The sequence below is a fragment of the Melanostigma gelatinosum genome (genome assembly GCF_949748355.1).
Source record: "Melanostigma gelatinosum genome assembly, chromosome: 24".
Classification (NCBI taxonomy): Eukaryota; Metazoa; Chordata; class Actinopteri; order Perciformes; family Zoarcidae; genus Melanostigma; species Melanostigma gelatinosum.
The window spans coordinates 2,959,686-2,984,165 of record NC_136657.1 but is presented as its reverse complement, the minus strand read 5'-3'; the positions used below and the strand labels follow the sequence as shown (position 1 = coordinate 2,984,165).

Sequence of the window (24,480 nt, the reverse complement as noted above, 5' to 3'; positions counted from 1 at the left end):
GGAATTCCTAAGAGGCAAGTGAGAAAAAATACTTCTGGTGGTCTGTTTTCAAGGTCTTTCTCTCGGGTGTTTTTGTGTGCTTGTTGTTGTAAAACACATTTCGGACAGATGAGGCTGAAGTGTACCACTGCCCCATGTTCTAAATGGGTCTAAAATCATTCATGTTTAATTTCTTCAAGCACTTCAAACACACTGTACATATATTGTGTGTTGTAGAGTTATGTACATTAAAAATAGAAAACAGAAACGCTTAGTCCTATTTGGAAGTGGCGCACTTAAGCCTCTTGTGGCCGAAATGAGTATTACAATAACAAAAATCCACCTGCCAATATTTTTGAAAAATGATTCTGGCAAAACGTTTTTCCCCGCCTGTTTATCCAGGCAAAACCTTTCCTCTTTCTTTCCGGGTACTACTTTGTTTGTCTGAGTCAGAAATGTTTTTTTGTCTCTATGTTGTCAAACCTTGAAAAATAATTCCCCATGTTGAGTAGTTCAGTCTCCTCTCACATCAAAATAAATAAAATCATTGGAAAACAACTGAACAAGCTGGCAGGTGTAAAACAGTCTTTTTCAAGGTTCGACTTATCCAAGCTGCAGGTGACGAAGTGGCCTAACATTTTTGACCCGCTTGACTTCCTTCTCCTCCTCCACAGGGCTTCTTTGAGGATGAAGATGGAAAGGAATACATCTACAAGGAGCCAAAGTTCACTCCGCTGTCGGAGATTTCCCAGAGGCTCCTGAAGCTCTACTCCGACAAGTTTGGTCAGGAGAACGTGAAGATCATTCAGGACTCTGGCAAGGTGGGATCACATTTGACATATTGATGGTGTATCAAATGGATGTGTGTGCAATGTGAGACGGTTCACTTGTAGTAACAAGCATTGATACCACGCTTGTATACGTTACATATGAAGCTGGTGCCAGGAGATGTTAGCGTAGCTTAGCACAAAGACTGGAAACAGAGGTTCACAGCTAGCCTGCCTCTGTCCAAAACTTAAAAACATGTTCCAGCACCTCTAAATCTTACCAATTATCACCTTGCATCTTTCTTTGGAAGCAACCACTGGTATTTTACGGCTATCTATGTTTGAGTCCAAATAAAAACCTCTTCGTGAACTCCCAGGTGAACCCGAAGGACCTGGACTCCAAGTACGCCTACATCCAGGTGACCCACGTCACGCCCCACCTGGACGACAAGGAGCTGGAGGACAGGAAGACCGACTTCGAGAAGAGCCACAACATCCGGCGCTTCGTGTTCGAGACGCCGTTCACCGTGTCGGGCAAGAAGCAGGGAGGGGTGGAGGAGCAGTGCAAGCGGCGGACCGTCCTCACCAGTAGGTCAAAATGTGGATTTAGTGCGGAATGAAGACACAAAACAAGTGCTTCCAGCCAGCCTTATCACCGCAGCAATGTCAGGAAGCAATGAGCAAGAACATCTTCCTGGTTGCCATCTGTTGTTGTTCTCAGGTGTCTGTCAGTCACCTGAAACATTAGGCCAGATAAACAGGAAGGGCGAGGTGAGGTTTATCACTGTACCGTCCACTTAATCCCAAAGGTCAGGTGTTATCTTGCCTCGTTAAACACGCAAGTTGCACGATAGTTATCCACAGAGGCACAACTAGACACACAACTTGTTTACATGCCCGAGTGTCACCTGTGTGTTGCTGCCGACTGTGCTCATGGTGCTTGAATGTTTGTTGTACATTTGACAGGACATTTAATGTGTGTCCCCTCCGTCCCATTTCCCGTTCCCATCCAGCCACCCACTGCTTCCCTTACGTGAAGAAGCGCATAGCAGTCATGTACCAACACCAGACCGACCTGGGCCCCATCGAGGTGGCCATCGACGAGATGAGCGCCAAGGTGGCCGAGCTGCGTCTGCTGTGCTCGGCCTCCGAGGTGGACATGATCCGCCTGCAGCTCAAACTGCAAGGCAGCATCAGTGTTCAGGTACGAAACCACCAGCTCGCGCTGCTGTAAATCAGTTCCACGATGACTGCTTGATGAATTGTGTCATTTGGGATCTTTGAACCCGCTTGTTTTTTTTGTTTTTTTTCCAGGTCAATGCCGGTCCACTCGCTTACGCCAGAGCCTTCCTCAACGACAGTAGTGCCAAGAAATATCCCGACAACAAGGTCAAACAGCTCAAAGAGGTGTTCAGGTACTTACCAACGACAGAAACACATTTATATACTAAATATATTATGTCTATATTTATAGAGGAGCCTTGCTGTGTTCAAGTGCAAGTGGAACGCACATTTGATTCAATTCACCAAAAATAGATAGAAATAGCATTATACACAAAACACACAGTGATTTTGGTCAATTGCATCGTATGAACTAGCTGTTGGGTGTCCACCACTGAAATGCTGCCGCCTGTCTCCTCAGGCAGTTCGTGGACGCCTGCGGTCAGGCGCTGGGAGTGAACGAGCGGCTGATCAAAGAGGACCAGCAGGAGTACCAGGACGAGATGAAGGCCAACTACAGGGACCTGGCCAGGGAGCTGTCGAACATCATGCACGAACAGGTAGGAACCCCCAAAGACGGAGCATCATGAAGACCACCATCTTCTACAGCATTTAGACTATTAGTGCAATAGCTTTGACTGTTTTAAACTCAAAGTTTCAGCTATAGTTTCCTGTGTTCACAGCATGGCATGTAGGATCATATCTAAAGCTGCATATTCCTCACTGTACTGTGCTGTAATCTCAAAGAGATCTAACCATGTGCCCTATCTCCTGCTGTCTTTGTGCTGGCCTGAGCAGATTGGATGGTAATGCTGCTTTTGCTCCTGTTGTACTCTATAGATGGGATAGTAAGGGACCATATGAAAATCATTAGGATGGGGAACGGGGCTTTCACAATATTTTCACAAGGGAAGAATGATGAAAAAGGTCCCACCTCTACTCCCCCCAAATATTTAAACTTCCCTGTATTCAGCAAAAATAAATAAACTATAGCCCCGCCCCCTAAAACACTTTTCCTACAGTCCCGAAACTTTAAATTCACATGCATGTGTGTGTTCCAGCTTTTAACCCGATGAAATCAACACCTTTCCTGACCTTCCTGAATTCACCTTTTCTTTTTCTAGATAAACCCGGTGGATGACGGCACGAGGAGCGCTCTGTCCGACTCCACGGGCATCTTCAACGCCATCAGCGGCACGCCAACCAGTGCCAACCCACACGGCTCGACCACCGTACTCTGATCCAGATGTTTCACAGCAGACTCGTGCCTTCTACGCCACCAATGACTGATTAAACTAGCTGTCACTCAAGAGGAGGGACACTCTCTACGACCTGAAGCCGTCATCCATCGGTGTTTTTTCCTGCTACATGTCATGAGGCTCACTCCCTGTTATCAGTTGGCCCATTGCTCTTGTTTCCTATGGAGACTAATTCTAGTTATCGACTTATTGACAGTTTTGGGTAATTTTGTGTCGTTTGTTCTGTCCTACGTGAGACGGGGTAAAGCAGAGCAAGAGACTGACAACATGATGCTATGTTAAATATCCCGGTGTCTTAAGCTCCACCCCAGGGGTGTTAGAACAAACATGATTGCATTTGACCCAAGTCTACGATTGTCTCTTTTTGTTGTACAGTGTTTGTAGGAGAGAGCGCTTTTAATGGAAAGCCACTGCTGTAACCGTACATACATTCTTCAGGCGATGCACAGTATTTTTACATTTCCCTTCTTCTATTCTTTTCATTGTGCCCCCTGTTATGCAGACGCATCAGAGTTTATCTCGTATTCTTACCTTTGACATTTGAAAGAATCATTCGCTCTATTTTAGGCCAATGGATGTGTATAGAAACTGTCCGAAGCCAAGTGAACCACAACGTTTTAACCTTTTTCTTTTCTGTAAAAAAACCAAGTTTGTGCAATATTTTGTATTGTTACCGTGGCTACCTGCCACACAGAAAACCACTCTTGCCAAAGACATTCGAAAAAAGACTCTTCAAGGCAGGACGAGGGTGACTATTTGTAAACTCCCCTCTTTGTTTCTTTGTCCGTCATGTGGATGCCTTTTATTATCTGAGGTATGGTTTAAAAACATTTTTACTGAGTGACTGCTCATGTACATATGTTTAAGTCTTTAAATATATATATAAAACTGTAATAATGCATTCTTCCATGCCTTGCTTTTGTACTAAAATATCACCACTTTGAAAGCTTGTAATTTGAAGAATGTCAAACCATTTTATTTCCTTTGTTGGTTTTGAAAGAGCGAAAGAGTTCCTCGGTCCTTGAACGCATCCTCGACTTCTTAAGCTCCTTCTTGTTTCAGATGCAACTCGAAGCACAAGCTACAGAATCCCAGCTCAGGATATTTATGTAGTTTAGAGAGTGCATTTGGGGCGTAACATCTTCCCTCCTGAAAGTGTGTGTATGTGTCTCTCTCACTCTGTTTGTGTGTGTGCGGTTGAGTCGGCATGTTGGGCGGAGTGAGCGGCGCACTCATTGGAGAGATGGGAGTGAAACGGGGGGTGCTGACTCCTGTAAAATCCCTCTCTGTGTCACAAACACCCCGACTGTGTCATTGTTTCACAGACTGGCTGCTAAACATCATGTGTCTGGCGTGAGTCCTCCTGCTAGTGTTTCACGGTGTGTGTTTGTGTCTGTTACCCAGTGTGTGCCTTTGCATGTATTGTCATTAGATTCCAGTCACAGAGCTAAGCATCAGTTTTTCAGTTTGGAAAAGCAATATATGTATATTACTTCCTTTATCGGCTGACCTGGAACATCCTCTTTATCTGTAAAGCAAGATATTGGCAGTCCCTCAGTCATGAAGTAATTACCGGTACTGGCTGATTGAGACACACACACACTTGTGATTATGATAAGGAGAATGTGCTGGAAAGGTGGGACGTGTGTGTGTGTGTTTGACACTCCAGCATCAGTGGGGGTTTGTGGGAGGTTACATAAGAAGCTGACCAGGCCCAGGTTTGGTCTTCGTGTCGTGGATCTGGATAGGGGTCACAAGTTTTCCTGCTGAAGGATTCAGTCGGAGAAGTCGACACACACAGCAGCCATGGCAGGTGAGTCCCAGTCTGGATGGGAACCCTGAGACTGAGACGCTCAGGAACCCATTCTTACATCTTTTATATTTGTCTTCCTACAGGTTTTAGAGGAATTTTAATTTGCACTATGCATCTTTATGTCATTCCTCAAGGGAAAAAAAAATAACCTGTGTCGATAATGTGACTTCATTTGTGCAGGCAAAGAAGAGGGGAAGGACCCCAGGAAAAAAAGTGTAAGTACAACTGTTTACTGCACTGTCTGCAGTATTTCTAAAAATGCACCGATTTATCGCTTAATGCTCTGATACAGGACAAAGCATATGCATTCATTCATGTGTATGAAAAACAAATCATCACCATCGTTCCCCCTGACAGGGTACCGTCTGTGGCTTCCCAATAAGCATCTTTTTCATTGTGGTCAATGAGTTCTGCGAGCGTTTCTCCTACTATGGCATGCGAGGTGAGCTGGACTGCTTCTGGATCTGATGCACTTTGTACAGTTTCCTTTAAAACCTTTTTTTGAATAATACTTTAAGGATGATGTACAATTTTCCCTCAGAGTATAAAGTGTAAAGATTAAAATGGAAATACTGAAGTATAGCACATGTTAATAAGTATATATATATGTGTTTTTTTAACTTTTAATGCCAATATACTTTTGCGTGACTACGATTTTGAATGCAGGAGTTCCACGTGATGGAGTATTTTCACACTATTGTATTGGTATTTCTACCAAAGTAAAAAATCTTAACAATACCTGATCCACCTCATCACTACTCTCTCCCGTGATCCACCCATGCAGCCGTGCTGGTGCTGTACTTCAAGTACTTCCTGCGGTGGGATGATGACTTCGCCACCACTATCTACCACACCTTTGTGGCTCTCTGCTACCTGACGCCCATCCTGGGAGCCATCGTGGCGGATTCGTGGCTCGGCAAGTTCAAGTGAGTTTCAGATCCTGCGAATCTTTCACCTGCAACCAAATTTTAAAAAAGCATTGTGGATATAAACATTGTGTTTAGCTTTAAATACTGTCGTGGCAGATAGAGTAGTAGAGTCCGGGTTAAAGTATATCTCACAGAATCAGCTGTTAAATTTCATCCTTGGATTTTAGACCCGTGTCTATCTTATCTCTACCTGGACCTGTACACCTGGTTAACTCTCTCCTCCTCCTCTTCCTCCTCCTCCTCCTCCTCCTCCCTCCCCCCTCTGCACAGGACTATTGTTTACCTGTCCATCGTTTATACGCTGGGACAGGTTGTCTTGGCAGTAAGTGCTATCCATGACATCACAGATGCAAACAGGGACGGCACCCCCGACAACATGACCGTCCACGTGTGAGTTGAACACACACACACACAGAAACCATGTGACATGAGCACGGCAGGCGGGTACTGACATTGTGTGCGTGCCGTGCTTTGCCCTCAGAGCTCTGTCCATGGTGGGGCTGATGCTCATCGCCCTGGGTACAGGGGGCATCAAACCCTGCGTGGCGGCCTTCGGTGGGGACCAGTTTCAAGACCACCAGGTTGGATGTCACCCAAGCAAACACACAATGTTTCTCGTAATCATGAGACCCTAATTTTGCAATCATGAAAAAAGAGCTCAGACTATAACTATCATACGAGTACAGTGACCCGATGATGGGTTTTCATGAAATAATGAGATGCGTATCTCTTAATTGTGAGATACAGAAGTCATAATAAGGAAATAAGGAGTTTTCTTCGTGAATTCAATCCGCTTCCAAAAAATACAATTCTTAAATTTGTACGGCACAATACCCAATCCTCTTATGTACATATATGCAGGACCCAAGTATTATCTCTCTCTCTTTCTTGCATACACACACACACCACACAGGCAATTAAAAGGACAACTCACTCAGCTATCAGTGGCTTTTTGTCAGCACTTCTTGTATCTCTGTTTGCATCCAGCTGGTTGTTTATTCACTAATAACCACATGTACATCTGTCTCTTTAACTTTATTACACTGTTCAAGGCCGGGGACAAAGATTACCCCATAATATCAATGACTCTGCTGGAGTGGGATGTTGTATAATGCAAAGTTATATTTAGTTATGTTCAATATAATCTTGTGCAAAAATGAGCATCGGTGCTTCCTTTTTGTCCAGGACTTGTTTGACTTCCCTGTGTCCAACAGGAGAAGCAGAGAAGCACCTTCTTCTCCATCTTCTACCTGTCCATCAACGCTGGCAGTCTGCTGTCCACCATCATCACCCCCATCCTCAGAGGTACCCTGTTCATCACGGAGCATGAAAATGCACAAATGACTCACGAGTGGAGTTCAAAATATAATCGTGTGTCTGTGTGTGCTGTGGCTTCCAGCTCAGGAGTGTGGAATATACACCCAGCAGAAGTGCTACTCACTGGCCTTCGGCGTCCCCGCTGCTCTCATGGTGGTGGCTCTGAGTAAGAATTCCTTTTCCTTTATTAATACCTTTAAATACCTCTGTAGACCTTTGTTGAATATCTTATGTGGCTCAGTAGGAGCTCCCTGTCTCACGAAATAACCCCGATGTCACAGTGATGTCATCAGGGTTATGTCAGCTTGGTCTGGGGTGGAATTTGAAAACAGTGATGAAACATGCTACTCAGTTGCATTATGGGAATTGTAGGATCTCGATTTTGTCTCTCGCAAGTCTCCAACTTGATGAAAGTGCAATGTTAAACAGCTGGAGTTCCCCTTTGATGAATTATATGCTCATCTTTTTTATACATAATAAATAAGCCATTTGTGATGACAGCTTCTGGGTTGCCAAGTTGCAATTTTTTCATTTGCAGTTTATTACCAACACTAATAAATTATGAATTAACTGTCAATGAATGTTTGTTATCAGCCTTTATTACCGTCTATAAAGTGTGTTTTATATGAAAGAAGCACCATGAATATTTTGAGGGCATGATAAGGTAAGTTAATGACCTCCTTGTTATAATGTTGTAATACATATTTGTGTGTGTCTGCAGTTGTGTTCATTGTCGGAAGTGGTATGTACATTAAGACCCCCCCTCAAGGCAACATCATGGTGAAAGTCTGCACCTGCATCGGGGTAAGTGGCTCCTGAGAGATGAACATTTTGTGAGTCCCAAAGGTTTTCAGCTTAGTTCCCAAAATGCATTGCAGCGAGGGCAGAGTTCACATTGAGATGCCCCCTCTGTTATCTAGTTCGCCATCAAGAACCGCTTCAGGCATCGCGCTGCTGAATTCCCAACGAGAACCCACTGGATGGACTGGTCCGAGGAGAAATACGACGTAAGTGCAGCATGCCCATCACATAAACAACAAACGGCACAGTCGGCGACGTAAAAGAAATCCTAATCCTTGTCTTTGATTGGCTCCAGAAACTCCTGATAGCCCAGGTGAAGATGGTGCTGAAGGTGCTGTTCCTCTACATCCCTCTGCCCATGTTCTGGGCTCTCTTTGACCAGCAGGTGACGACCAATTGTCTCCACATTTCAATAGAAACACACACAGATAATGCACGCTGATAAGTGTTCCGGTGGAACCCAAAGACTGAAGGAGAGCTGTGTCTCCTCCGCAGGGCTCCAGATGGACCCTCCAGGCGACCACCATGGACGGCAACTTTGTGAGTGTTTTATTCGCAGCGTTTTTTGCTGTGTCACACCTCGTGAGCGCCAAAACACCGAGACGTTAGACGAGGTTCTGACTGGCTGCCTCTACTTCTTTCTTCAACAGGGATTTCTCATAATCCAGCCCGATCAGATGCAGGTAAGACACTCACGTCGATTACACTTCGCTCACGGTGTCGTGCTGTTTCTACGTGCTGTCGACGTCAACCAATAGAATAGGCTTTAAAGGAGTGACCCGCCTTCTTGCCACCAGACCGTCAACCCCATCTTGATCCTGGTTTTGGTGCCGATCGTGGAGAGTGCGATCTACCCGCTGATTTCCAAGTGCAAAATAAACTTCACGTGAGTTCATCTTTTTGTTTTGCTCCTGTGTGATGGAAAACAAGACATTACTTACTCTAGCTTAACTTTGTATTCAAATTTGACAGACTTTCTATGCAATCATTTTGGTTCAGCGCCTTTTCGGCACAAACGAAGTCTGACTTTGTGAATTGATGATTGTTTTCATCAAAACACCAAAGTGTCAAGCTACTAGCTAGAATGTCAATGAATTATTTGATGATATACAGTGTGATTATTATAAAACATTAACTATGAATACAAATAAATCATTTCATAGGATTTAAAACTGGTTACAAGTGAGCTTCAAAATGTCTCTTGACCTGTGTGTGTGTGTGTGTGTGTGTGTGTGTGTGTGTGTGTGTGTGTGTGTGTGTGTGTGTGTGTGTGTGTGTGTGTGTTCTGTAGCCCCTTGAGGAAGATGACTGTGGGGATGTTGTTCGCTGCCCTCGCGTTCATCGCTGCTGCCCTGGTCCAGATAAAGATCGACGTGAGTGCTTCGCGCAACAACAAACAAACGTCGGAGAACTCACACACACATACTCACACACACACACATCTCCTTATGAGGCACAATTCACACACAATTCCATTTCTCTTGTAGGAAACCCTGCCCAAGTTCCCATCGAGCACCGAAGGCCAAGTGAAGTTCATCAACACGAATAACAGATCGGTGAACGTCACAGCTGGGACCAACGCGTTCACCTTGGGGAATTTCATGGTATTCCACCCAACATAAGACACAGACATCTGAAGTCTCCACACACTGAAGGTAGGAGGACGTCTTGATATCGACTGATCTTTTGCTCCTGCAGGCCAATGAGGAGTACCTGACCTTTGACCAACCATTTGTATTGAATGTGGAGCTCGCTAACCTGGGTGAAGTCACTTTAGCGAACGGCAAACGGACCACCATGGTTATTATTCCAGACGTGCCCATGCCCATACGGGTGAGTCCAATTGAAGTTGTTGTTGTTCTGCTACAGAATCTTGTTTGGAATCCCTTACTGAATCTTTTGAGGTCATTTCTTTGGTGGACCTCTCTAATTTGGCTTCAATACTACTTCATTCAGCAAATATCAACTGAATAAATGGCATCGGTTTATCAAAAAACGTTCTGACTTTAAGGTGACCGACGTCAGATGAATATCTAAGCGAGGGACTTTTAGTCGCCTCCTTTGTTTGCGAGTGCCCTCCAGCAAATATTGCATTTGCGAGTGATTCGGTTGAGTTCAGTGAAGTGCATCCACACGTTGGAACAGGTAAGTTCAGGTGGTCGGCCGGACTTGACACATGCTCATTTTTCTAAACGGATCAGAGTGTTTTACTGACTTGGAACTGGATATCGAAAGGATGTGGCTATTGGAACCCACCGTTGCATCCCAGCTGATGAAAAATGTGGCTTATTTGACTGCAAAAAGGGGACGCCCAAATGTGATTTCAATTGGACTTGAATGAGGTGTATACTCTGTTTCCTTATATTGAACCGAACTTAAAGGACAACTGTGTGGAGGCTGTAAAGTGTCTCTCTGTCTCCAGTTCATCGACATCACAGAAAAGCCGGAGCAGGGCGCTAATGCTATCAGGTAAGTCTCAAATCTTTAGATCAGTAGTTCTCCAGCCAGATATTCTTTTATTTCTCTCGATAACAGAGATTTTGAGAAGATAATAACTAAACTGAGCAAAGGTTTGTCTTATTGATTTCAAATCTCACCTGTCAGACTGTCTCACCTCCCGTGTTCTGAATCCTCCTCCCTCAGATTTTTCAACGGTTTTGGCTCCGTTTTGAACGTAGCGGTTGGTAGCTTGAACTTAACGGGCATCGTCGCCAACAACATGTCCGACTATGTGGCGCTACAGCAGGGATCGTAAGCCTCATTACGTTTTACGTCACAAACGGCCGTACCAGAGAGAAGTCTTCGCTCTGACTGCTGTTTTTCTTGTCACGTCAGCGCTCAGTTCCGGATCCAGAGCTCGGCTGAAGAGTGCAACTACACTCAGGACCTGGGCTTCGGCAGCTCTTACACCTTGATCATCCCGCCGACGTTCGCATTTGGACCGAATGTAAATCGGGAACACATTCAGAGTCACAGCACAGCTCGAATGTTTGTTTTTGTGTCGAGGTAACACAACTTGTCTTGTAGTGCGAGCAGAGCATCCGGCCCGTGGTGGACATCAGGCCGAACACCATCCACATGGCCTGGCAGATTCCGCAGTACTTCCTCATCACCGTAGGGGAGGTGGTCTTCTCCGTCACTGGCCTGGAGTTCTCCTACTCACAGGTAAGAGGGGCTGCTCTCCTCTGGATGATAAAGTCTGACCGAATTTGACACAAACTAGAAATATAGAATATGTCTTTTCATAATTGGCTCTGGTTCCTTTTCCCTTGTGCTCCACAGGCGCCCAGCAACATGAAGTCCGTGCTGCAGGCCGGTTGGCTCTTAACCGTTGCGGTTGGCAACATCGTTGTGCTCATTGTTGCCGAGGCTGCGACGCTCCCAGACCAGGTGGGTGGACTGCATATGTAGCCATGTTCGCCGTCTCAGAGTATGTCCCAAAATGAGCTATTCCTTCAGTCTAGCTCCAAGTCAACGCTGTGTTCGTTTCCGTTCACTAGTGGGCCGAGTACATCCTCTTCGCCTCTCTGCTGCTGTTGGTGTGCGTCATCTTTGCCTTCATGGCCCACTTCTACACCTACATGGACCCGGTCAAGATAGAGGCCCAGTTCGCCCACAAGGACCCCGAAGAGAAGGAGAAAAGGAGGAGCGTGGAGCACTGCAAGGAGGACAGGAGGAGTTCCGACTCCAGCGCTAACAAGGAGGAAACCAGACAGACCAGGATCTGAGGCGACCCCTTCTCTTTACGAGCGCTGCCGGACACGTTAGTAGAACACAAACCGGCTTAGATGGACGATTTGGGCTAAACATCTTTAAAGTTTATTCCTCTTTAGAGGTACTCCCTGGATCTTTATTTGTCATTTCTGCTTTTGCTATTGTTGTGTTATGCAATTTACATTTCATAGCCTTTTATGGAGAACACATACAAACAAACCATTCCAACATTTGTATTTATTTCCAAGCAAAGTTTTGGAATATTTTGTCCCTGTTGTATTTGTATATATATATATATATATATGATGTTGTGTTCCAGGGTACAATAGGAACAGCAATTGCTTCATCATATTCAAAGTCATTTGGTTTTGTTCTGGGAGAATACTGCCCTGTGATAACAGCGGCCGGCTCGGTGGTGTTGTTAATAAAGTTGCACACACAGGTTGCTTCTGCTATGGCTTTATGTTAAATAAAGTACAAAATGTTTTACTACACATCTAGTTATAAAACTTTACTATAGCAGAAGACGAGCAATTGTTCACGGATCCAGAGCGGCTCTGAGGCTGTAAAATGACAACGTTAACGTACTGATGTCCAGCAGTGCGTCAGCCATGTTCCCCGTCTTACTTTGAACACATTTCACTGCGTACTGTAAGGACGAGTGCTACAGCCAGGAACAAGGGGAAAAAACTCACGCTCTTGTTTCTTTTGCATTTTGAAAGTCCAAATATCAAGAACAAAAGAGCAACTTTCATTATTTGTGCCAGGCAGAAGAAAAATAAATCAATACAAAGTTGTTTATTTTGCCTTTCGATAATAAAGTCTAAGTGTTGAACTTTTGAGAATAAATTCAACTACTAGCGTTCACGCATTTACTGTAATACTCAATATTATCTATATATATACACACACACAGCACTTATATTCATAACTTCTTCCCCGTTAGGCCTTGCCTTAACACTAGTATTGATCATGTAACTGCCATAATAATATCCCCTCTACACACTTAAATCCAGCAAATGCACGACACAAAGCTTCTCAGTTAGCGTCAGATCTTTATTTCTCATGTCACTTTGAAAGCTTACAAGGAGCTCACATTTAACTTGGGAATCCTCAAATGACACAAGCAAAGATTATATACACAGTACTATAAACTGTCAGCTATGATAAAGGAGACCAAATGTACACATCTTGTAGTTATTTCCGCAGCATATGTTTTTCTGTAAGGTATAGATAGTTGTTTGCCCATATCCATAAAGCATTCCATATTTCCATCTTTGCAGTTATAAAAATATCAGGTATTTCTTAATTCCTTTCGATCCCTGTGTTGACAAGTGCGTCTTGATGCAACTCCTCAACATTATTGCTGCATTAGCACAGTAGTAAATTCTGGAACTCTTAAGTAAACATATATAGTAAAACATGGCTATTAGCAACTTTTATCGGGTTTTTTTCTTACAGGCTTCTTTAAATACTCGACACACTTTCAATGTGCAAAAACAAACCGACTGATCTGACAATACAAAAATAATACGACAAAAAAAGAAAAAGGTGCAAATCAATACTACGAACATCTGGTGAGAGCGACATGGCACTTCTAGCGTGGAAGTGAGAAACGGGAAAGTCCGGGATGGCGTTGGCGACTGCAGCTTGGCTTGTCCTTAAATACGTTTGGCCACGAGCGAGTCCCTCGCTTCCACTTTAAAAATAAAAGTAACGCAAAGGAGAAATTCAGAGCCATTAAAAAAAATAATACTTCACATGATATCGGCGCTCATTGAGGTTCCCCTTTGTGAATGTCCCGGGCTCCACTCGACGCCGAACCGCCTCCATTCTTTGTGCTGAACGATTTCAAAACAGACTCGCCTAAAACTTAAGCACAGGTAGTCGTCGTGCTCTTCCCACCGGACTACGAAAGATAAAAGGAAAAGCTTCAGCCTCTAAACAAAGTACGCTTAGTATCGTAGTTAGTCCGGTGGTTCAAAATGAAAGATTGGAACTCGGTCACTTGGAGAGAAAAACAAACAGACGAATACTGAGCTCGACCAGCGGGAGGAACGAAAGCCCGCGATGAAATGCCGGATGTGTGTGTATCTCAAAAAGGCAAGGCATGTTCTGTTTCTTCTTCTTTTTAAATATCTACTTTTAAACATCCGTCAATATCTACAAAATGCGCGTAACCATTTTGTACACAGTGATCCATTTTCCCCCGCAATGACGACTTGTAATCGACACCCCCCCACTGCCTCCAAGTCCACTTAAAGCGCTATACCTGAGGTTTCATTAAGAATGCTGCAAATTTGCCTTAACAGGGAGTCTCACATACACGTGCACGCACACACACACACACACACACACGCAGGTGCCCACAGACACACACACACACGCACTAGCACACTAAGATAATATCCCTGCAGGTTCATCAAGCATGCTTTGTCAGAGGTTCTGGGGATATGACGCCTGCATTGAGGGGGCAATGAAGTCTTGGATTTCGGGGAGGGGGTGGGGGTGATTTCCGGCTCCTCGTCGAGCAGATTCCACGCGGAGACTCTGTGGTAGTCCAGCGCGCACGCAGAGCCCGTTTAAAACTCTTGAGTCCTCCTCTCGTCAGTGGCTGCAAGAAGCTCCCCAGGGTTCCGCTTTGGAGTTCAGTCATTTTTACAGAGTGGGTTCGCCGCCCCCCCCCCCCCCCCTTACACACACAGAACAGGGAGGTCAAACGTGGTCGGCTGGTGTTGAATATCTCGACCCTCTGACCTGGCTGTGGTTGTTGGGGGGGCTGGTGGTGGTGGGGGGCCCGGGAGAGCAGGGCCGGGGCAGCGAGCCGGTTTCTAGGAGGAGGACGACGTCCTGCTTGTGGAGAAACTGCGAGAAAAAAGGAAAGGTACGTTATTGTCTTATACAGCTAAAAAAAAACTAAAAAGACATAATGTACACGATAAAGGATTTGAGGCGTTACCTCTGGAGCCTGTGGACCATGTGAGCCACCAGGGAGTCGGAGATGCCGGGGTAGGCCTCCTCGGCCAGCAGGATGGCCTCCCTCAGCTCATCCAGGACCATGGGGTTCCCGTTCACCTGCTCCTGTCTCGTCTTCAGCTGGGAGGGAGGGGGGAGAGAGAGAGAGAGAGAGAGGAGGAGGCAGAGGTTTGGTTGGCACCGATTTCCAAATGTAACACTTCAGTGACCTTTGTGGCTGCTGGTTCGCCACACAGAGCTCCTTACCTCAGCTAATGCCGGAGAGATGACGGTGACCAGGCTCTGTGAATAAGGCCTCTTTGGAATGTCTTTCGTCTGCGGAAAGGGGAGGAGACGAGAGAACGGGGGGGGGGGGAGCAGAGCGGAGGGAAATTAAAGTAGTGCAGCTTCACCTTAGGGGGGTAATCTATTCAAATCAGGGCGGCGTGTTTCCCTGAATAACATCACGGGTTAGTCCTCGTGAAACACTGCACATGTAGTTGTTCTGTCACAGCGGGCTGAAGTTCATCTGACCCACTGTCAATGGGGACGTTTTTGTCCTTGAAGAGCCGAGTGTCTGTATTTTGGCTACACAGTTTATTATAGACGTATTAAGAGGAGCTGAGGTTGAACTGCCAAAATGAATAAAAAAAAAAAACACACACCCTTCCCAAATTGTAAGCAATACGCTCGAAAAACAGCCAAAATGAAACAGAAACAATTTTAAACGAAAAAGCCCAAAATGTCCCGAGTGATGCTCAATGACGTGTTTGAAGCGCTCACCTGCTCTGCTGCCCCCGACTGCCCCTCCCCGTTCTGCAGCTTCTTGGGGTCCTTCTCTCGGATGGTGAAGATCCAGTCGTCGCTGCCAAAGTTGTTCCCGCCCGACGCCTGTCCGTCCTGCTCTCTGATTGGACGGACATTAAAAGAGTTAGACGTTTATCGGGGGGGGGGGAGTGATTGTCGAGGACGGTGTCAAACTTACGAGTCGGACTCATCCGAACTGGACTCCGTGGTTCTCGACTGCTCTGCCTTCCACCTCTTGTACTTGTCCACCAGCTCGGTCAGGTAGGAGGTCTTTTTCGCGTGGCGCACGATCAGTTTGTGCTTCAGCAGCTCTTTGGCGGTCGGCCTCTTTAGGGAAACAAGAGGGAAGCAGGTGAGATGAGCACGCCAGACAAAAAGACACTGTTTTTTACGTGAGACACTCACGAAGCTGGGCTCTTTGTTGAGGCAGGCCTCGACGAACTCCTTGAGCGGCTTGCTGTAGGTGCCCTCCAGCGTGGGCGGGGTGTTCTTTGGGATGAGGAATAAGACCTTCATGGGGTGGAGCTCCGAGTGGGGCGGCTCACCTTTCGCCAGCTCGATGGCCGTGATGCCCAGCGACCAGATGTCGGCCTGGAAAAGCACGTAGAGACACGGTGAATAAAACGGCTCCATAGATCCACAGGGTTATTGCGGTTGTTTCGGTGCGGTCAGAGTTATTCCCACTCTGCTTCAGTCGGATACGTTTGATGCATTTGTCTGTGAGCCTCACCTTGGAGTCGTACGCCGACTGTCTGATGACTTCGGGGGCCATCCAGAAGGGCGTGCCGACGAAGGTGTTGCGTTTGATCTGGGTGTCGGTGAGCTGCCCCGCCACGCCGAAATCCGCCAGCTTCACCTCTCCCTGCTCGGACAGCAGCACGTTGGCGGCTGTGGGGGGGGGAGAACAGACGGAAGGATGACGTGATGCAGCTCGGAGAACACGCGCACGCATCATCGGACGCCTCTGTCAACACCATTTATCTGCATCGCCAATTTATTTCCGAAGCCTTTTAGAGAAGCGCTGCAGCGTTCGCCTCAATCCCCCCGATGCAACACAACCTCTATAATGAATGGAACCCATAAGTGGTCGTCGATACCATTAACGCGCTACGTGATATTTGTGCGTGCGCTCCGTAAATGCCAGTTAGTCGGCTGAAAGCCTGCGGCCTCTGACGGCGGCGCTCTCAGTCCGCCCGCGGCTACCTTTGATGTCCCTGTGGATCTTCTTCTCAGAGTGCAGATACTCCAGGCCCTTGAGGATCTCCCTCAGGATCGTGGCGATCTGGGTCTCGTCCAGGGCTCCGGGCTCCATCTTTAGAGGGCAAGCAAACAGAAACCATGAGCGGTGGGCCTCGGGACGGATGAATATGTGCTCCATCATACAGCAACGGGATCTGATGAGTAAGGAGACTATTTAAACACGCGGAGGGGTTCGAGTGTGTCGACGTGCACTTACCAAATCTAACGCCGAGCCTCCCCCTAAATACTCCATGATGATCCATAGCTTCGTGTCCTGGAACAGTGCAGACAGAAAGAAGAGAAGCGAGTGAGCCTTTTTAAATTCAGGATTAATTGGGGAAAAGGTGGGCAGAGGAAGGGAAATCCTTCCATCCCATTTGCTCACTTCCTGCATCATAGACTATGACCTAGTACCAGCATCACCTTGAGGTACGAGCCGTAGTACTTGGTGACGAAGGGGCTGTCGCACTGGCTCAGCACGGTGATCTCCTGCTGGATGTCCTCGATCTCGTCCTCCGCCTCCTCCAGGTCGATGGTCTTGATGGCCACCACTTTCTGGGTGCGATTGTCGATGCCTTTGAACACCTCGCCGAACGAGCCCTTGCCGATGCGCTCCAGCTTGGTGAACAGCTCCTCCGGGTCGGCCTTGATGCTCTGTCGGTGACGGGGAAAGGGGGGAAGGGAAGGCGGATTGAAACAACAACAAAAGGAAAGAAAGGGGAATGTTTGAAAAGAACTGAATGCTGGGGGAGTAGGAAACACCAGCAGGGTGCCATTCTTACAGGATACATTAATTCACTTGTTGCAACACCTTGTGTTTGTGTACACACAGGAGAATGAAAAGGGAAAGAGTGTAACAGTTGGACAACAGGCAAGTTCAAAATAATTGAAATAACACAAAGATAAAATAACATTTCAGTCCTCTCTATAGCCGGCTGCACCGGACAGATTGGGTGCTGGAGATGTAAAACCAGCCAGGAGAAACACAATATCACTGTTCCAGCCAAAATGACTGCTGGCACTCTGAGACATAATTATAACTCCTACTTAAACGCTGCAGGAAGTGAAGTCTCCAGAGGCTGTTGTGTGGGAAACACAAGAGCACAGCGCTGACAAAAACAACTTCCTGTCATGACCTCTTCAGAGCAGAGACCGGGTCAAGATGCCCATCTTGAGAGAAAAATGAAACAGCTGTGTTACACACACAGAAAAAAAAAAGGATCCCTTGTGTCACCAATGAAGACCCTTTTTGGTGCCATGAAAGAGATTTATTCAAGAAACTAAACTGTGATTCCGCTGATGGAAAGTGTGGGACGGAGTGATGAGTCATATCGTGTTGCAACAGTGAAATGTTCTATTTTGGGAACAAGGGTTTGAATTGGAATAAGAGCTTTTTATGCCAGATTTTAAAACGTACACTCGATTTAAAATATTCAAAAACATTGCAGCACAGCTGACAAGCTGAAACTTTGCACTTGCCGCCGTGTCCTTTGAGAACAATCATCACCTGACGTCTTCATGAGTTATTGTGCTCTAAATGGACTCAAGTCTTTGTTGTGTGCCAAAAATCCCAGCAGTTTGTCTGCCCCTGAAGCATCCGCTACTTCATTCATACTCTGCATGCATTTTACACCAGGAACAGTTATCTCCTCGAGTTATCTACCCAACACAATTATCCCCTTTAGGCAAATTCCTAAAGATAGCAGCAGAGGCTAGAACAAGGCTTCATAGTTCCTCAAGTCATGGCTAAATTATCGGAATGTTGCGTTCAATGCGTGTCCTTCTGTAAAGATGTGGCGTTCAGTGGCAGAGGGACAATATACTAATGACGCCATGGCAGGGATGCAGAATAGCTTTGGGCTATTATGTCGCATACACATTATAGTTCATGTCATATACTTGTGTTGAGGTTGTTTATGTCTGTCGATAAATGTTCTCCTATTCATTCTGGCCATTGCAGCATTAATATGGGTGCATTATGAGCCTTTGAAGTGTTTCCGGCCTCGAGAGAGTGAGGTTTCTTTACGAGGTGAAAGTTAACGTTACCCGAGATGCCCCAAAAGTCACCGGGTGGAAAGCGGGGTCGTTCGGCGTGTCGTGCACAAAACCCACAGCGGGGAGTGAAAGAAGAAAAGTGTACATTTTGTTCTGGCAGTGACCTCGACGACTTAATGCGGAGAGAATTCAGAAGACGGTTGTCTTACCTGCATCCCCGGCAGGTTACCCTGAACAGGAGAGTGGGCCATGGTGCTGCCGGCTGGACCAACAACGCAGGGCTGGTGTCTCCTCGACTTGTGCCGTGAACGTCAGCTAATCCTCCCGGACACCTGGTTACACGGGCCCCGCTGAGAACCGCCTCGGGCACGGGTATGAAGAGAGAAAAACGTCCCCCCACACACCCTTTCTTGTGCGGTAGCGACACCAAGTCATCCAAAAACAGCTGAGCAAGCTAACAGACGTCTGCTAATGCTAACTCTGGAGCTGCACAGCAAGAAATCCGCAATGTTAGTTCCCTAACTGGTGCGTTAAATCGGATTTTCCCACTTGGGGGAAGTTATCCCGCTGCAGCACATTGAAGTAGCGACGACTATGTATTTCTAAATGACCCAACTGTCACTCACATAATGCGTATTCTCTCGCTAGCGGTGTTGTCAGCTGGCTAACATGGTTAGCTAGCTAGCCAACGCAGACAACCCGACCAACGTTCTGTCAGTGAGCTGGCTCGGAGCGCGGTTTGTCCGCATGCCGCAGATGTCACCCGCAGAACGGACCCTCGAATACACCGATAACCCAGCGGTTGTATCTTTGCGCTAACTTGCCTTCAAGCAGCGCTGCAGGTCGGGCATCTGCGGCAAGGATAGCTCGCCTGTGTTTTTGTTTCCTCCCTCACTTTCGTCCCATACTCTCGGCCATCTTGTCGGTGCTTGTGACGCCTGGCTGGGCGGATCCGGATCAACAACGTTTCTCCCTCGCGGGTGTTGATGCCAGGACGGACCAAGGGTCTCCCCCCCCAACAAAGTTTTTGGAGTCGGTGATTCTTCGAGAGATATTAGACCGTATTGATGTGGCTGTGGAGCTCGTCTGCCCACCCGTCTGCGATCTGGTGATTTTGGTCAAAATAGCCCGAGAACGTGCTATTAATAAGCCACCTTTACATAGCGATATGCTGTATAGATTAAATCACATTTCACTTATCCAAATGACCACAGGAAAGCTTGGGACACGTGTCCCCTGCCCTTGACTGACTGGTAATCACACTAAAATCCACCTTTTTATTGTTAAAACCTGCGTTAATCCAGTAGCAACACATCGCAGTCCTCTGTGATACTAATGCAGTGGCATTACCGTGCGCAACTGAATTGTGTTAACGCAATTGCATTGGTAGCAAATCACACTAATGACTGCGACCAATGCCGTTTGCGGCGCTAATTGGGGCCAATTTCGGCGTTTCGCCACAGGAGGGCGCCAGTGCACCAACTTCACAGCAGCGGCAGCATCCTTGTGTAATCCGGATGCTGATGCCGGCGCACCGTCGCGTGCTCTTCTGCAGCGAGACGGAATGACTGATCGTGCCAGCGCATTACCGCAGCCGGTGTTATTTGTTGTCGCCAAGAACATTTGATGCCATATCATAGAATAGCGATGAACAGCCGACGCAGATTGTATATCATACAGATGGTTCAACCTGTTCATACAAAGGGGCCTCGCGTGGCGCAGGCGAGTGGTTGAGAACATGCATGTGGGTCGCATACATGAAACAAAGAGATCACATAGAAATAGTTTGAATCGTATAAGAGAATTGGAAAATGGATTCACAATTGCCCCTGTTAAAATAATTTTAATTGAAGAGGCGACCCTTGTTTATAAACTGCATCCGCGTGTGTCTGTCTGTTTGCTATTTATGAAGGAATAGCCTTAGAAAATGAATTCCTGGATATAAAAAAACGCGCGCGCAGTGGCTCCGCTACTCTCTCTCACACACACACACATCCGCGTGCGCCTCATCGTCCGGGGGTCGAACGCGTGCGATAATAGGAAGCGCTGCCTCCCTCCTTCATGCGTAAATGATGCGGGGCAGGACGGGAATGCTGCGCTACCTCCATTTGAGAAAACCCGGCCGGTGAATGTGAGGTGGTGGTGGTGGGGGGAGAAAGGGAAAACGCACAAATCATAAAAGAGAAAGAGAGAGAGAGAGAAAAGAAGCCGTCTTCAAGCAGCATTTGGCAGAAGCGGAGCAGCGCGTCACGACTCGCCTGTCGAGGAGCCGAGGAGAAAAAAAGATGGACATCACGGATCAAGGAGCTCAAATGGAGCCGCTCTTACCCACGGTGAGTACACACGCTATTGTGTTTACGTTCACTTTCACCGCGTGCATCTAAGCTGAACCGGACTGTTGGTCGTGACGTCCCTTTAGAATAAAACCGTTTGGGGATGAAACGTCCCAGCAATGCGTGATTTCATATTCACTGTTTTCAAAATGACCCACATTTTGAGTTTTTTTTTGTAACTGTATATCGGGGCGAAGGTTGCGCACCACGAATTGATACGCACTCTTCATACGCTGCGCATCTATCACCACGAACGCCTTCGCACAAATAGCACCCGTGCCGCATCCGTACAGGTTGGCACGGTGTTACGCGGCAGAGCTGCGGTTATTCCCGTTGTGCCCGTTCACTGTCTATCGCCTTTCAGCCAAATCATATGGTCCACCATTCGACCCAGTTTTTAATTCTCCTGTATGAAACCGAGTGTTGCTTTGCATGTACTTTACATGTACTGCGGGTTCCAAGATGGTTCACCCAAGGGAGGTGTGTCGCTCACCGGGATTATTACGATGTATTATTCATAAACCCATTTGGCCTTTGTGTGAGGTTACGCACTTCTTTTTTTAGAGAAGGAAATGTGTTTTATGGAAAGTAATCAGATTATTTTACATTGTGTGCGCTAAATCCACATCCATCAGAAGTGAGCGGTAGAGAGCTTGCGGTGGAGTGCGGCAGGGAAAGCAAAATAAGCCCCCCCCCCCATCAGAGCCCACTTGCAGAAGAAGGCTCCGTGGGGGGCCTCAAAGGTAAGAGCCTGCGTCTCTGCGGCCAGCCTTCATTAGCATTCAGGTGAGACGGTGCCGAGAAAACAGAAGAAGAGCTGAAATATATTGCTTTGTGCTGGAGGCGAATCAATACGCTCCTCGTTTGCTCTATTTGTGGACGTGTTATACACGAGGTCTTAGTTTTCCGGAGCTCACGGCGTATACAGTGGAGCCGGATGGGGTTGATGTTGCGCGCGGGGGGGGGGGGGGCTGTACAGACTCGATGCGGTCGATTCCCCTTCCTCGGCACGCACTGTCGCTCATGTCCCTCCGCCATGCGCAGCGAGCGAATGTGTGGTCACGGTTTCGCCAGGACGCGTATGAGCATGTGAGGTGTTAGTATGGTGGAGACACCTCAGTACAAAACATGACAAGTACAAACACAATATAGTGTACTCCATCACTTTACAACAGGATCGCCTCACTTGGGACACTTGCATGGAGCATATAACACGTGGTAACGTGTCCACCTGCCCTGCTTTTGTCCGCTTCACTTATTTATTCTCTTTTGTTATTACTTGCAGGAGCAAAGTTCCCAAGCGACTAAAGATGTGGTGAGTACATCTCTCGTTCTCTTCATCAGGAATGAGGGGGAAAAAAATGTCACATCGATTTGCTCAGTTATGTCAGCGGTAACCAGTGGTGTATAAAGTACCCAAAAGCCATACTTGAGTAAAAGTAAAGATACCTTACTGGAAAATGACTCCAGTAAAAGTCACCTATTAGAATACTACTTGAGTAAAAGTCTTAAAGTATCTGATATTTATTGTACTTAAGCATTAAAAGTCATTTTCTGATATTAAACGTACTTAAGTATTGAAAGTAAAAGTACAAGTAAATGCTGTTAATAAAAAAGGAGTGTAACAGTGCGTTTATAAGTATGCTCATTCCGACTAGAGGATGTAGAGGGAAAATGCATAATATTATGTTCAGTAAAAAATATCCACTTGATGCATCAGGTGAGTGTTGTGAGAAAGGACACCTGCCTGCCTGATTTGAACACAAAGGTTTTGCTCAAGCTGAATCTGCAATTGGGCGACTGCTACCATCATAACTCCATCTGATCATCCACAACATGACTCAAATATCAAAACATGATCAACACTAAAGCAGCACCGAAAGTAACAACCCAGTCATTACTTGAAACTGAAAAATGTCCTGTTCATCTTCAAAAGACAATTCTATTAGAATGTACATTCTATTAGAATGTAAAGAAGTTACATTGTATTAGAATGTATAGAATGTGTAGAATGATTCTATTGAAGTTATTCCTTTTTTAAATGTTTTACACGAGTCACTAATCACTTTAAAAGAGTGATTATAGCTGATTTAACTTACAGACATGAGATTGATCTTCTCATGTCACTCTCTTTATACAATGATATAAATTCATCCCTGTTTTACGAAAAGTTACTCCTCATTTTTCGTGCGTTTTTCCTGCAAAAGTCCAGCAACATGAGTCTGTTTTGGCTTGTTACATGCATACTGTCTTTTCAAAATAAACGTCCATCTTCACAGGAAACTAAGGTTTAGGCGATGAAACTACTTCGTTAGGTTCAGGAAAAGATCGTGGTTTGCGTTCAAATATCTACGGAAGTGGCGTTGCTTAAGTACGGAAGTCACGTCACAAATAAATCAACATTGGCTTCTCGTTTCACACACGGCACAAACTGCGGCCTCCTGGAGGAAACACCAGTGTTTGTTTAACTTGCTGCTAGGACCACTGATTCACCAAACCTGCTTGCTTGCAGTCTGTGTGATCACAAATTGCTGCTGATCCATGTTTCTGTAATCTACAGTAATGTTGCACAGCTGTATTTGCTTTATAACTTTCATGAGCCAGCTCGTTTAGCAGATGTCGTGTATTTTTAGATCACAATTGTCACACGAGTCACTCTGCATCTGGCAGCCGCGCAAGGCCGAGGACACGCCGGGTAAATAAATAATAATACGTCACGGGAAGTAAGTGCAATTGCTTTGTAGGAGCTCACTGGATGTGAGTGTAAGGAGACAATTGAGCCGGTCGCGGAGAAGAGTTTTGGTCATTTGCTCTGAGAAAATATCGCTTACGCAACCGCGGGCCGTGAGCCAGGCTGAGGACAAGACCGAGCACAAAGTGTCTGCCACTGGCGGCGACGGTGGATCCTCCACGAAATAGAACTTCATGTGTTCCCTTCAGGACTTCTGCTTTCCGAAATGTTGCGAGGATGCATTGATATTTGCCACCTCTTGTTGTGGCAGAAGTAAAACTCCAACAATCGGCTATAAACAAACTGCCCCACGGTCGCATGAACGCAACGAGGCTGCAAAGGCAAACTAGTCAGGAGGTTTCGTACTCTCATGGAGCCACTTGGTAGCATCCAACATTAAGATCTCTGATACTCGTGTTAACAGACTTCATTTCTGGCATCTCACCAAAAACACATTTAAAAAATTTAAAAAAGAAGTGCAAAAAATGCTGACTCATTCCTGCACCACTCTATTATTAGCCTGTCAATTAAAATAATCTGATGAAATACACACATTAATTGTGAAACAGGTGTTATAAGAGCAGTGAGGAACAACCGTGCTTCCACACATCTCTTTGCTG

The 24,480-nt window shown here is 46.2% G+C and overlaps 4 protein-coding genes across 6 annotated transcripts in view; 3 read left to right on the top strand and 1 right to left on the bottom strand.

Moving 5' to 3' along the window:
- The window catches only part of dock9b (dedicator of cytokinesis 9b), a 29,509-nt gene extending 25,384 nt beyond the window's left edge, over positions 1–4,125 (top strand). The window contains 7 exon segments of the mRNA XM_079296350.1: positions 654–800; positions 1,124–1,334; positions 1,760–1,950; positions 2,061–2,161; positions 2,389–2,527; positions 3,092–3,180; positions 3,182–4,125. Of these exon segments, the coding sequence (XP_079152476.1) occupies positions 654–800; positions 1,124–1,334; positions 1,760–1,950; positions 2,061–2,161; positions 2,389–2,527; positions 3,092–3,180; positions 3,182–3,257 (954 nt within the window). The 3' untranslated portion in view covers positions 3,258–4,125.
- Positions 4,126–5,402: 1,277 nt separating this feature from the next.
- On the top strand, positions 5,403–12,536 carry slc15a1b (solute carrier family 15 member 1b). The gene is made up of 21 exons (XM_079296074.1): positions 5,403–5,481; positions 5,824–5,965; positions 6,239–6,358; positions 6,450–6,549; positions 7,183–7,273; positions 7,368–7,451; positions 8,007–8,089; positions 8,206–8,292; positions 8,382–8,471; positions 8,582–8,626; positions 8,737–8,769; positions 8,884–8,972; positions 9,378–9,459; positions 9,574–9,690; positions 9,785–9,919; positions 10,509–10,555; positions 10,730–10,837; positions 10,922–11,033; positions 11,114–11,251; positions 11,369–11,476; positions 11,587–12,536. The coding sequence occupies exons 1-21, from the start codon at positions 5,475–5,477 to the stop codon at positions 11,812–11,814; spliced, it is 2,046 nt and encodes a 681-aa protein (XP_079152200.1). The 5' UTR covers positions 5,403–5,474; the 3' UTR covers positions 11,815–12,536.
- A 315-nt stretch (positions 12,537–12,851) lies between these two features.
- On the bottom strand, positions 12,852–19,710 carry stk24b (serine/threonine kinase 24b; the record flags this gene model as incomplete). Of its 2 annotated transcripts, XM_079296256.1 has the most annotated exons (11): positions 19,006–19,710; positions 17,225–17,455; positions 17,019–17,075; positions 16,766–16,874; positions 16,293–16,450; positions 15,968–16,153; positions 15,741–15,889; positions 15,539–15,662; positions 15,023–15,091; positions 14,760–14,896; positions 12,852–14,665 (listed from the first exon to the last, which is right to left on the bottom strand). In XM_079296256.1, exons 1-11 carry the CDS (start codon positions 19,045–19,047, stop codon positions 14,632–14,634), a joined length of 1,296 nt encoding a protein of 431 aa, XP_079152382.1. In that variant the 5' UTR covers positions 19,048–19,710. The 2 variants fall into 2 exon arrangements, with proteins under 2 accessions (XP_079152382.1, XP_079152383.1); XM_079296257.1 differs by lacking the exon at positions 12,852–14,665 and having other exon boundaries at positions 14,756–14,896.
- A 1,218-nt stretch (positions 19,711–20,928) lies between these two features.
- LOC306797349 (sodium-driven chloride bicarbonate exchanger-like) overlaps positions 20,929–24,480 on the top strand; it is a 29,005-nt gene continuing 25,453 nt past the window's right edge. For both annotated transcript variants that reach the window (XM_079296674.1, XM_079296675.1), the window contains exons 1-2: positions 20,929–21,129; positions 22,415–22,444. In XM_079296674.1, the coding sequence (XP_079152800.1) occupies positions 21,082–21,129; positions 22,415–22,444 (78 nt within the window). In that variant the 5' untranslated portion in view covers positions 20,929–21,081. The remainder of the gene's footprint in view (positions 21,130–22,414; positions 22,445–24,480) is intronic.